This window comes from Pipistrellus hanaki, assembly GCF_964339955.1.
Source record: "Pipistrellus hanaki genome assembly, chromosome: 9".
NCBI lineage: Eukaryota > Metazoa > Chordata > Mammalia > Chiroptera > Vespertilionidae > Pipistrellus > Pipistrellus hanaki.
In genome coordinates this window covers 80,219,731-80,232,183 of record NC_140511.1, presented here as the reverse complement: position 1 = coordinate 80,232,183, position 12,453 = coordinate 80,219,731, and the positions used below count along the sequence as shown (strand labels likewise).

At 49.0% G+C, this 12,453-nt stretch overlaps 1 protein-coding gene across 3 annotated transcripts in view; it reads right to left on the bottom strand.

Annotated features, from left to right (window-relative positions):
• Nucleotides 1-9,124, bottom strand: part of KDM2A (lysine demethylase 2A) — a 62,400-nt gene extending 53,276 nt beyond the window's left edge. The window contains exons 1-2 of one of the 3 annotated variants that reach the window (XM_084895077.1): nt 8,345-9,124; nt 7,081-7,206 (exon numbers count right to left, since the gene is read on the bottom strand). In XM_084895077.1, the coding sequence (XP_084751203.1) occupies nt 7,081-7,122 (42 nt within the window). In that variant the 5' untranslated portion in view covers nt 7,123-7,206; nt 8,345-9,124. Of the gene's footprint in view, nt 1-7,080; nt 7,207-8,344 lie in introns of those variants that run through there. The other 2 variants (XM_084895074.1, XM_084895076.1) reach the window with 2 other exon arrangements.
• Nucleotides 9,125-12,453: the final 3,329 nt, after the last annotated feature.

Genomic DNA, 12,453 nt, shown 5'->3' with positions numbered 1-12,453 from the left:
ACAATGATATAAGTGACATGCATAAATAAAAGGCCTGACATATATACAAACTACACAAATACTGGGGTTTTAATAGATTAAGTGCAATCAATTAAAAGTTCACAAAAAGAATGTGCCAATCTTTTTTAAAATGTGATTAAACACCGGCTGTCAAAAATGTATAGCTACCTCATTTAGGATGTTAAGCAGGCATATGTGAGGGAAGAAAATTTTAAAGTAGAGAAAGTACGAAATTTAACCACTTCCTACAACAGAAGTGGGCATCATTTGTTTTCTGAATGAAATGCACCACAAGAGAGCTGGTGTGTTGTGAAAGAAGGAACATGGGGTTCTACTCTGACCGATCTTAGGCAAGTTGATCAGCCTTCCCCAAACTTCCATTTCCATAATTAAAAGAAATTAAGATTTAAAACTATACAGTCTAGCCAAAACCAGTTTGGCTCAATGGATAGAGCGTCGGCTTGCGGACTGAAAGGTCCCAGGTTCGATTCCAGTCAAGGGCATGTACCTTGGTTGCGGGCACATCCCCAGTAGGGGGTGTGCAAGAAGCAGCTGATGGATGATTCTCTCTCATCGATGTTTCTAGCTCTCTATCTCTCTCCCTTTCTCTCTGTAAAAAATCAATAAAACACATTTAAAAAAAAAAAAAAAGAAAGAAAATGATAGAGCTTAAATATAGTCCTTACTCTGAGTCTACAAAATACAGTTTACTGTGGAAGAATGATACATAAAAATAAAGAATTAAATCCCTGCTCTAGCTGGGTTGCTCACTGAAGGATCCTGGGTTTGATTCTGGTCAAGGGCCTATGTCCAGGTTACAGGCTCAATCCTCAGTATGGTGCGTGCAGGGGGCAACCAATCAATGATTCTCTCTCATTGTTAATGTTTCTATCTCTCTCTCCCTCTCCCTTTTTTTCTGAAATCAATAAAAATATAATTTAAGAAAAAAAGAAGTGATGTTAGTTGTGGGTGTCCTTTATCAAGTCGAGGAAGTTCTTTTTATTTCTACTTTATTTTTATGGAAAGTGTTTGAATTTTGTCAGATGCTTTTATTTTGTGCCTATTGATATGATCATGTAACTTTAAAAAAACTTCTATTGGTATATGTTACATCAATTTTTAGATGTTGAATCAACCTTGTATTCCTCTGATAAATTCCATTGGTCATGCATGGTGTGAGTCTATTCATGTTACTAGATTTGGTTGGTTAATATTTTATATTCATACTAGAGGCCCAGTGCACGAAATTCATGCACAGGTAGAGTCCCTAGCAGCTATCAGCTGGGGCCTTCCTTTGTTCTACACGCCCCCTGTTGGTCAGCACACATCACAGCAAGCGATCAAACTCCAGTCAGTCAAACTCCCCAAAGGACACTTTGCATATTAAGTCTTTATACACACACACACACACACACACACACACACACTAAAGGCCAGATGCTCGAAGATTTGTGCAAGAATGGGCCTTCCTTCCTACCGGCATCACCTTCGCTCTGGCTGGAGCTGCCTTTCTGCCTTCCCAGGCTGCCCAGGGCCCCCGGAGCGGCCGGCGGGGTGCGGAATGCCTATGTCGTTGCCATGGCATCCCATCCTGCCCCTGGCAGCCGGCACATGCTAATTAACCCACCATCTTTGTTGGGTTAATTTGCATACTCACCCCAGATTGGCTGGTGGGAGTCAAAGGGACAGTCAATTTGCATCTTACTCTTTTATTAGTGTAGACTAAAGGCCTGGTGCACAAAATTTGTGCAATGGGCTCAGCCCTCGCAGCCCTGGCTTCATCCAGAAGGTCATCCGGAAGGTCGCTCAGCTGTCCAGGCTAATTAACATATTACACTTGTATTATTATAGATTAATAAGGGAGATCGGTCTGTAGTTTTCTTGTGATATCTCTGTTTGGTTTTAGTATCTGGGCAATGCCTCATAGGATAAGTTAGGCAGTGTTACCTCCATATCTACTTTTTGCAGGGTTTGTGAATAATTGGTATTAATTCTTTTTTTTTTTTTTTTACTTATTATTTTAAAATATATTTTTATTGATTTCAGAGAGAAAGAGATAGAAACATCAATGATGAAAGAATTATTGTTTGACTGCCTCCTGTACGCCCCCCGCCCCCGCCCCACCAGCACTGGGGATTAAGCCCAAAACCTGGGCATGTGCTCTGAGCAGAAATCAAACCGTGACTTCCCCGGTTTAAAGGCTGACGCTCAACCACTGAGCTACACTGGCTGGGCATTAAGCATCTACTTTAAATACACATTATTTTGCCCCTGATTTTCTATGCAATAAGTAAGGATTACTCAAAATTGGTGTCATTTCAAAAAAAAAAGAATTAATACCAATTATAATTGCAATGAACAACATAAACTAATGAACAAAAACAGATCCAGAGACAGAAAAACATCAATCAGAATGTCAAACCCAAGGGAAGGTAGGGGAGGGTGGAGGTAAGGGGGAGAGATCAACCAAAGGACTTGTATGCATGCATATTAGCCTAATCAATGGACACACACAACAGGGGGGTAAGGGCATGAATGAGGGGGTTGGGGGAGTAAAGAGGGAATAAGGACACATGTAATACCTTAATTAATAAAGAAATTTTTAAAAATGAAAATAAAATTTTAAAATTTTTCAAAAAAATTATAATTGCTAAGGATTTAACTAACATTTTAGATTAAGGAACTGTATGATATTATGCTGAACATTCCCTATAAATGAACTTAAATATAAATGGAGAGTCACAAACATCCAACACTACTCCAACACTTTAGCTCCTAAAATCAAATGAAGAAATAAAAGGTTCCATCTTTAGTACCAGTCAATGTTTTTTAATAAAGTCCTACATCTAAATTTAATAAAATACAAAAATAGCCCTAGCTGGTATGGCTCAGTGGATAAAGCGTCAGACTATGGACTGAAGGGTCCTGGGTTCAATTCCAGTCAAGGACACATGGACACTCTGGTCAATGATTCTCTCTTATCACTGATGTTTCCCTCTCTCCTCCCTTCCTCTCTGAATCAATAAAAAATATATATTTTTTAAAAATACAAAAATAAATCATGTTTACCTCTGGACAACCAAATAGCCACTCATCATTAAAACTAAAGCTTCTGTTCCTCTCCTCAGGTATACCAATTTGACTTGGAGATCTATCTGGCTTTATTCTAGGAATCCATACATTGAAGCTACTGATGTTTTTCATAAAAAAAAAAAAAAAAAATCTAATCCTGGTTGATACGGCTCAGTGGTTGGAGCATCGGCCTTTGGACCCAAGGGTCATGGGCTCTCATGGGTTCAATTCCCAGTCAAGCATATGCACCTGGGTTGCAGGTTCATTCCATCCCCTCCTCCCAAGTTGAGGTTTCTCTCTCCTCTCTCCCTTCCACTTTCTCTTTAAAAAAAAAAAAAAAGGAAAACATATCCTAGGGTAGGAGTGTCGAACTCAATCAGAGAAGGGGCCAAAATCTAAAATCCAGCCTAAATCGCGGGCCGAATGGTTTACTGAACAGTCATAAACTGACAGCGGAGTGCAGTGATGACAGCGTGGTGCAGGCCACATTGCAAGGCCTGGCGGGCTGGATTTGGCCCGCGGGCCTTGTGTTTGACACATGTGTCCTAGGGTGAGGGTTAACAAAAGTCTATGTCTTGCTTTGAAAAAGCCAAACAGGATCTATTTTGTTTATCAGTATATTTTGTTTATTAACCAGGAAACATATGCATATATGCATAGCCAATAGGCACAGATAATAGTGTGGTGAAGGCCTGGGAGGTGCGGGTGCTGGGTGGAGGGGGTCAATAGGGGGGGGGAAAAAAAAAAGAAAACAACTGGAACATCTGTAATACTATCGACAATAAAAATAAATTAGAAAATAAAAATTTAAAGCCAAACAATATTTACCCTCCCATGTCATTTCCTACACTACAAAATAAGTTTTCTGGTTCCAGAATGTAGAGTCAATGCTCAAATCTACATATACACATCATCTTCAAAGGTACAATTCTCTTCCACATGTAATAAGTAAATAATAGTTTGGTAAAAGACAAGCCAACTTTAAAAAACTAGCTATTTCTGATTTTTAAAAAATATATTTTATTGATTTTTTACAGAGAGGAAGGGAGAGGGATAGAGAGCTAGAAACGTCGATGAGAGAGAAACATCGACCAGCTGCCTCCTGCACACCCCCCACTGGGGATGTGCCCGCAACCAATGTACATGCCCTTACCGGAATCGAGCCCAGGACCTTTCAGTCCGCAGACCGACGCTCTACCACTGAGCCAAACCGGCTTCGGCCCGATTCTTTTTTAAATTACCTGTCACAAAGATGATATAAACCTATCAAATTTTACCAAATTCATCCTGTGCACTTGAAATAGCTATGTAATTAAAAGGATCTATTCAGCCCTAGCCAACGTGGATAGAGCATCAGCCTGCGGACTGAAGGGTCCCAGGTTCAATTCTGGCCCAGGGTGCATGCCTGGGTTGTGGGCTCGATCCCCAGTGAGGGGTGTGCGGGAGTCAGCTGATCAATGATTCTCTCATCATTGATGTTTCTATCTCTCTCTCCTCCCTTCCTCTCTGAAATCAATAAAGAAATATATTTAAAAAAATAAAAATAAATAAAAGGATCTATTCAATCGTGAATATAAATTCTTATTAATACACATACAACTTTTTTTTCTTTAAAGATAGGTAAAGGATCACCCTGGCTCAGTTGGTTGGAGCATCTGCCCATGTACTGAAAGGTCACAAGTTCTATTCCCAGTTAAGGGTACTAGGTTGGGGGTGGGGAGTGTCATATGGGCAGCAACCAAACTATGTGTCTCTTTCACAACAATGTCTCTCTCTCTCTCTCTCTCTCTCTCTCTCTCTCTCTCAAATAAAATAATAAAATGCCTGTCTGGCCTTTCTCAGTGGTTGAACATCGACCTACGAACTGGAAGGTCACAATTCAATTCCTGGTTAGGGGACATTGGGGGCTCAATCCCCAGTGTCCCCCAAAATAATATGAAGTAACAGTCAATAATAGCAGTCAATTTACTACCTAATTCAATTAAATTTGACAAATATATACTGTGTGAGACCAACACAAACTTTAATCACCAAGCCAAGTTGATAAACCTGTCATTTTGTCTTTCACACTTTATGTTCCATGGACAATTACTGTAAAACCACCTAAGTTCTATACTATGACCTACTTTAAAGATAGACAAAGTGTTAAAGATGTACATACATGTGTGTATATGTGTGTGTGTGTATATATACATATATATACACATACATATATATAATTATAAAGATTAGCCTTTATGCCTTAAAATTGTTCAAAAATACCTATCTTAACCAGTAGAGAATTCTGTAATATGAGCACTCACTGAAGAGATATTAAAAGTACGGTAGGCAAACTGCCACATAAATAAGCCACCAATATGCTCTCATATCAAAAGTTATGATATGGAAGGAATTTACACTTCAGATATAATTTTGTCATGTAATCTTAGAAAGAAAAACACATCGCCCTAAACTTCAAAATTATCACCCAAAATTCTAAGTAAGAAAGGTCCTCCAAATATGTGGTATACCTTCTTACATGAAATGACTACAACTGCACATGAACCAAGAGAAACAGAACAGGTTAGATAAGGAAAGGATTAACTGTGCAACAGGTAGCAATCACTATAATTAACAAACAAATAAAAAAACCTTACCAGGACAAAAATCATAGATTTCTGGTATCTCCCTACAACTACCTTGTTAAAAAAAAAAAAAAGTGAGACTTGTTTGATGAAAGGCTCTTCCTTTGAAAGACTGGATCCCAATATCCCTTAGATATGTCTGTAACAGGTCAACAATTCTACAAGTTTGACATGCTAAGCATACTCTTTCTTTTTTCCCCCAAAGAAAGTTTAACTCAAGAAAAGTCAAAACAAAATAATTCTTAAATGTACAAAATTCCACTACTGATACACTTCCTTGGAAAAGTTAAAGATAAAGAAATATAATCTCAACACATGGATTAGAGGAGGCAAGTCCCTGACATAGGCTTGCCGGAACACATACCTGCTGGATATACTTGCCAATACACCCCACACCTTTTACCAATCACATCAAGGAAAAAAATAGTCTTTTCTCAAAAAGAGTGGAGATCATCAACAAATGGATTCAAGAATTACTTTCCCCCCTCCAAACTAAGTCTAAAACACAGAGCCAAATAAAACCACCATAAATTCCTTTAGTCTCCTCTAGGTCTTTCAATTCACCAAATTTCACACAACAAATATAATTTTGTGGCTTTCCTCATACCCCACTCTACAAGGACAAATTCAAACTTCTGAAATAAATACATGGTGAGAATATTAATAAGCTGACTAGGGAAGCAAAATCAAATTCTGAAAGTCCATTAGGGAAACCTGGAGAAGAAAGCAGGGCCTAAAGGAGCGCATGCATATTCATATGCACATGCAAATAAATTCCCTCCAAATCATCACTAAGTAAAAATGTCCTTCAACAAGATGTCATATATCATACATTCCTCCCAAAATACTAAATACAGAACTTCATCAGCATCCAGTATTTCACCTTTTCTCAAACCCCCCCTCCTTCCTTCCAAACCTATCGAAGTGTTCATTTGTTTAAATAAAGACTCAATAGTTTTACTCCGCAGCTCAAGGCCACAAAACCTGGCACACCAGAATCTTTAAAAAATTTTATCTGACCATCCTTCCTCAAACAGTTTTGCCTCTGGAATTTACATTCTAACTTAATTTGAATAATTACAATGTCAGTATTACAAAATTAGGAATCCTTATCAGGTTGTAATCCAGAGTCCTCTGGATTCACAATGGTCTCTATAAACCTTAAAGGCTCCATACATAACTCCATTTCCAATGAAGAGGCATATGAAGGCTCGAACTGTCTGGCCTAAAACCCAAATGAGGTAGTCATCATACACCGTCTCTCCATCTCCAGTGTACAGAAAAGCCACTGAAAAGTGGTAATCACGCTATGTTCACAAATGGAAACATTATAGTTATTCCACTTAAAAACCGGGAGGGAAAAATATAACGAGAAAACACTAACCAATCTCTGGCTGTAACGAATCCTCTCTTCTTCGGGTTCCATCGCTCACTCTTCTGTTGAAGTTACTGTAAAGAAACCACTCCAGGGCTGCCTTCTTCCTCCTTGGGAACCGGCGTGATTGCAACACTGAAGAATGAAATGAGCAGAGATGAGAACTCACACTCACCCTCTCCTTCCGCGGAGAAAAAGTGTTTAAAATGTGTGCAAGGTAGAAGCTCTGCGAGAAATCTGGTTCCTCTTCATCTGCTTGGGACCCTCTGCTCTTGGGCAAGTGGCTCCGCGTCCTGACCAACATTAAGCCAATTACAACAGTCCGAGGCCTAAGCAATAGGAGATGCCGGTTTCAGTTCCTGTGGTCGGGCCGCGCCACTCGTTTCTGCCCACAGGATACAATTAGCAGGGATCCCCTCCGCGGCAGCATTAGCAAAAAAATAAAGATAAAAAAAGGGGTGAGGCGTGGGGGCACTGACCAGGGGCAGCAGGTACCGAAGTAATCCAGACCCTAACCGAATTAGTTCTCTCTCCCTGGCGCCGGGAAACGGGAGGAAAGAAGGGCAGACCGACCACATAGAAAGAGGGCAAGAAATTAGGATCTGAAGAAAAACTTCCAAACCCTTTCCCACAGCCCTGGAGAAAGCAGCAATCCCCAGACCCTTTCACTCCCAAACCCAACCCAAGGCGCGGACAACTCTGAAACTCAAGAGTTGCAGAATCAGGAACAAAAAATGCCGTCGGATACTTTGGGCAAATAAATAAAAACAAACGACTCGACCTACAGATGTAAGTAAAATACATCTTTTCCAAAAATTAAATAAAGACAGGTTTGCGCCACGGACTCATAACACCAAGAATGGTTTTTTTTCTTTTTCCCCCTAAACATCCTCACAGATGATGGCTTCCTGGGGACGCAGGTTTGTTTCCCTCCTCTCCCTGCATCGCCGCCACGTTCACAGCATCCTTTCAACCTGCGGGGGCCGGCCGGCGGCCGTGGGGGAGGCCGTGGGGGGCGCCTCCGGGGAAGCCCGCCCCAGGCCGGAGGGAGCGCCGGGCCCGGGCGCGGGGCGCGGGGCGGGGGGCGCGGGCCGGAGGCGGCCGGGCCGGGGCGCGGGGCGCCGGACGCGGCCGATCGCGCCGGGCTCCCCGGGGAAAGGCGGTGCAATGGCTCGCCCGTCGGAAAAAGAAATAGAAACTTTACGTTGAGTCCTGAGATAACACCGAGGAGCAAACTTCCCAAAGGGAGGGAGGCGAGCGAGGGGGATCTCACCGGGGCTTCTGCTCTGGAGTTCTTGACCGAGAGAGAAGTGAAAAGACTCCAAAAGCCGAGAGGAAAAAACGAAATCCCAGACGTCCTCTTCCTCCGTCTTTTCCCCGCGGGTCAGCCCGGTATCCAGAGGGTCCGGGCGACCCGGAAAGGAGAGGAAACAGTTGCCGAATCAAACCTCCTCTTCTGGCTTCCGAGCCCGGGCGGCGGAGGCGGCGGGAGAGGGGAGCGCGACCCCCCGGCGCCGAGCCCGGGGCGCCCCCGCCTCCCCCGGGCCAGCGGGCAGCAGCCGGAGCCCGAGCCCCGGGCCGGCCCGGCCGCGGGGAGCGCCCGCCTCGCCGTGCCCGCGGCCAGCAGCCGCCGGACGTCCCCGGAGCCCGAGATCGGGGCCGATCAGCTGAGACCGGCCGGCCCGAGGCTCCCCGCGCCGCCCCGGCCCCCCGGAACGCGGGCCCGGCCCCGGGGGGCAGAGAGGGCGGGAGCGGCCAGGCGCGCCGGGCTGGGGGCCCGGGCTGCCCTCGCGTCGCCCCCTCAGCCCGGGCTCCGCGCTGCGGGACGAGCCCCCGGTTACTCCCCAGTCGCAGAGAAGGGATTCCGGGGGATGGGCCCCCTGGCGTTGCTCCTCCTCCCGGGGCGCCCCTTGCCCAGAACAGACAGAGCGGCGACAGGCCCAGCCGCCGGAAAGGTGCTCTGCGAGCCGCCGCCGCCGCCGCCGATGCCGGGGAGGGGTGTTGTTTCCCTCACACAGGAGGAGCCGCCGAAGCAGCCGCCGCCATTTTGAACCCGTCAGACTCTCACATACACACAGCTCCTCCGCGGCGCACTGCGCAGGCGCCGCCTCCCCTCCCCTCCCCTCCCCCGGCCGCCTCTCCGCCCCCCGCGCCCCTGCCGGCCTCCCTACGCGCTTACCGCTCGGCCCGGCGCCCGGGAACGCGCACGCGTCACTCTGCCCTACGCGGACACGCCGCCGGCGCGCGCACGCGCGGATGCGTCGGCCTCGAGACGCCCGCGCCCGGCGACGCCGACGCCGACGCGGCTCCCTGTCCCCCCCCCCCCCTCACCACGCGCGTCGGCGGCCGGCCTCCCGCAGGCCCGCGGCCCCCGCTCCCGCGGGCTTCCTTCCAGAGCCCGGGCCGGCCGCCGCTCGCGCCTGCGCGCAGCCACGGCGCCTCCGCGCTCCCCTACACGCCTCGTTCTCACAGACACACATACCCTTCGCCTCGGTGACCCCGCCCCTCGCCGGCCAGCTGCGCGCGGCCCTCCCCCCGCTCCCGGGAGGTGGTGACCCCCGACCCCCCACAAGCACCCCCCCCCCCCCAGCAGCGGGAGAAGCGCCCGGCTCCCCTGCAACCGCCTCACACCGCGGCCGCGGCCGCACACCCTGAGGGCCCGGCCGCCTGGGCCGGGGCGGCCGTTGCCCGCCTCAGAGCGGGGTCTCCCGGGGTCAGGAAGCCGGGCCCGGCCGCCCCGACCTGGGCGCCCCGCTCGGGCCTGTCCCGGGCGCGGGGGCGCGGGGAGGGGACGCCTACCCGTCTGCCGCCCTGTCCCGGCGCCCGCCGGTGGGCCGAGGCCCGCCTGTCCGCCATCCCCGGGCAGGCCCGGCGCCCCCGCCGCGGGGCCCGGCCGCCCTGGGCCGGGGGCCGGGGGCGGGAGGCTCCTCAGGGCAGCGGCCCGGCCCCGCCTCACCCATCCTCGTCGCTCCGAAGGGGCCGGAACCGGGAGCAGCATGTCTGTCCGGGGCTCGGCTCCCCGGGGCCGGGGGGGCTCCAGGCGCTGACAGGGGCGTCCGTCCACAGGTGCCGGCGCCCCGCGGTCCCCTGACGGCCCGGGGCGGCGGGGGCGGCGCAGGCCCGGGGCCCGGAGGCGGCCGGGAGGCCCCGCGGCCACGCTCAGGCCTCCGCGCGCCCGGCCCGGGGGCCCGGGTGGGACTGACCCCGCCCCCGGCGGGTCGGGGCGCCCCCCGCGGAGGGGTGCGCGGCCCCCGGCCCCGGGCCGGCACCTCTGCCCCGGGCGAGGCGGGCGCGCGGGCCCGGCCGGGAAGATGTCTCCTCTCGGTGCGCGCAGCTTCGCGCGAGGGTCAGCGGCGGGGCAGCGGCCGCCCGGGGCGCGCCGGCCCTGCCCACGGCCCGGCTCCCGCGGCTCGACAGCTGCCCGACGGGCTAGCGGGCGGCGGACGTCGACGGACCGGGCCGGAGGCAGCGGGGCAGCGCCGTGCGAGCCGCCCGGCCGCGATCCGGGCGCCCCCCGGCCGGGCTGGCGCTCCGGGCCCGCTGGGACGATACAGCCCACAAAGGACCTTGGCTGGGGCGTTACGCATCCGGGTCCGCACCGCCGGCTCCACTGCACTCCTGCTGAGAGGTGTCACCCAGACCGCCTCCTCCCCGTCTTGGTTTCCCACTCATTCAACCTCCGATTTCGGGGATGAGGGCATGGAGGGGAGAGGGAGGGCATGGGGTGAATCTTGCAGCTGGCATAAACAACCTCCAACTCTTGGAGGGAGACTTTGGAGAACGGCCATTGAAATAACGGTACCTTCTGTTCCTATCAAGGTTTGAATTCTGGCACAAAGGCACTAGGGAAAGCCAAGGTGTTCTTTGTTACCACTCCAGGTGTTCCTGCCTGCGAACTCCGGGAGTTTTACACACATTCTGTACTTGGTTTCACAGCACCCTTCGGAGACAAGCTATAGGGCCCGGTAGCATTTTAAAGTCAGACACTTGAAGTATAGAAGGATCCGAGCTTTCATAGTTAACTCTAACAGAGAGGAGTCCGGCACTCTGCAATAGCAACGTCTTCCAGGCAAAGATCTGTTAATAGGGTATCACCCTCTGGCATTCCAGTCATTGGGAAATATTCTTGACTCTGGTATCAGTTTTGTTCAGACTTCTCAGATTTTTCAGAGCACCGATACCAAGATCTTTACTGAAATTTTATCAGGCCGACAGCCTTCTGAAGTCTTTCAAACTGTAGTAGGTGTTTAAAAGTCCTTTACACTGGCACCACCAGATGTGATCCATAGGCACCTGGGTCTCTCTATATAGAAAAACGCAGCAGCTTGTTTATTTTGTTAAGTAGGAAAGATTTTTGCCGTTTGTCGGATTAAGGAAGAGTTGGGCCTCGTTGCTATTTGCAAAAGAAGTGCCTTTATTTTCTTTCCACTCCCCCCTGTGGCCCACGGGATAGTTGGGGGCAAACAGAGAAAAGGAGCTCTCTTGCTGTAGGTCAACTTGGTCTTGGCCTTTATCTTAAAGTCCGGGTCCCTTAGCTAATTACTCCTTATCTAACGGGGCTGCTCACCTTCGGCAAACAACTGCCTTCTGCAGGTTAACCCGGGTGGAGTACGCTGGGAGGAAACCTAAGGAGACTCCAAGAACAACAATAGCAATACTTATTTTGGGACAGGACTGCAAATAGAGGCTTGTCCAATTGCAGCCAGGCCTTTTCCAGTTGAAAACCATTTGTTGACTAGTCTGCGTAGAGGGAAATGATGTTTCAACAGACATACACAGCCCTAGCCAGTTTGGCTCAGTGGATAGAGCATCGACCTGAAGACAAGGGTCCCAGGTTTGATTCCGGTGGTCCAGGGCACATATGGCTAGGCTGCGGGCTCAATCCCTAGTAGGTGGCGTGCAGGTGGCAGCTGATCAATGATTCTCTCTCATTGATGCTTCTATCTCCCTCTCCCTCTCTTAAATCAATAAAAATATATTTTTTAAGTAAAATAAAAAATAAACAGACATACATAATGGTTTCTCCACAAAGCCAGCTTTGTTAATATTCTAAGGCAGATGTGCAGGGTGAGGTAAAAGATAAGCAAATGGCTAGTGATTTCCCCACAATCACAATGGCTGTGGTTGGCAAGGGCATATCATAGGGTTTACTGTTTTGTCCAAAAAATAATAAAATTAAATTAAAAAAAAAAAAAACATTTTCAAGGAGAATAGAGCTTGGGGAAATCCCCAAGAAGGCCGCTAGAAGTATGAATTACATGACTTCACCTGTAAAGGCAGGGAGAGGGGAGGAGTGGCCGATGAGAAGAAGGAAAGAAAAATTCCCATTATAATCATTGAGAAGAGGATCCCTGGCTGGAACAAGCTGGTGCCTTGATAAGT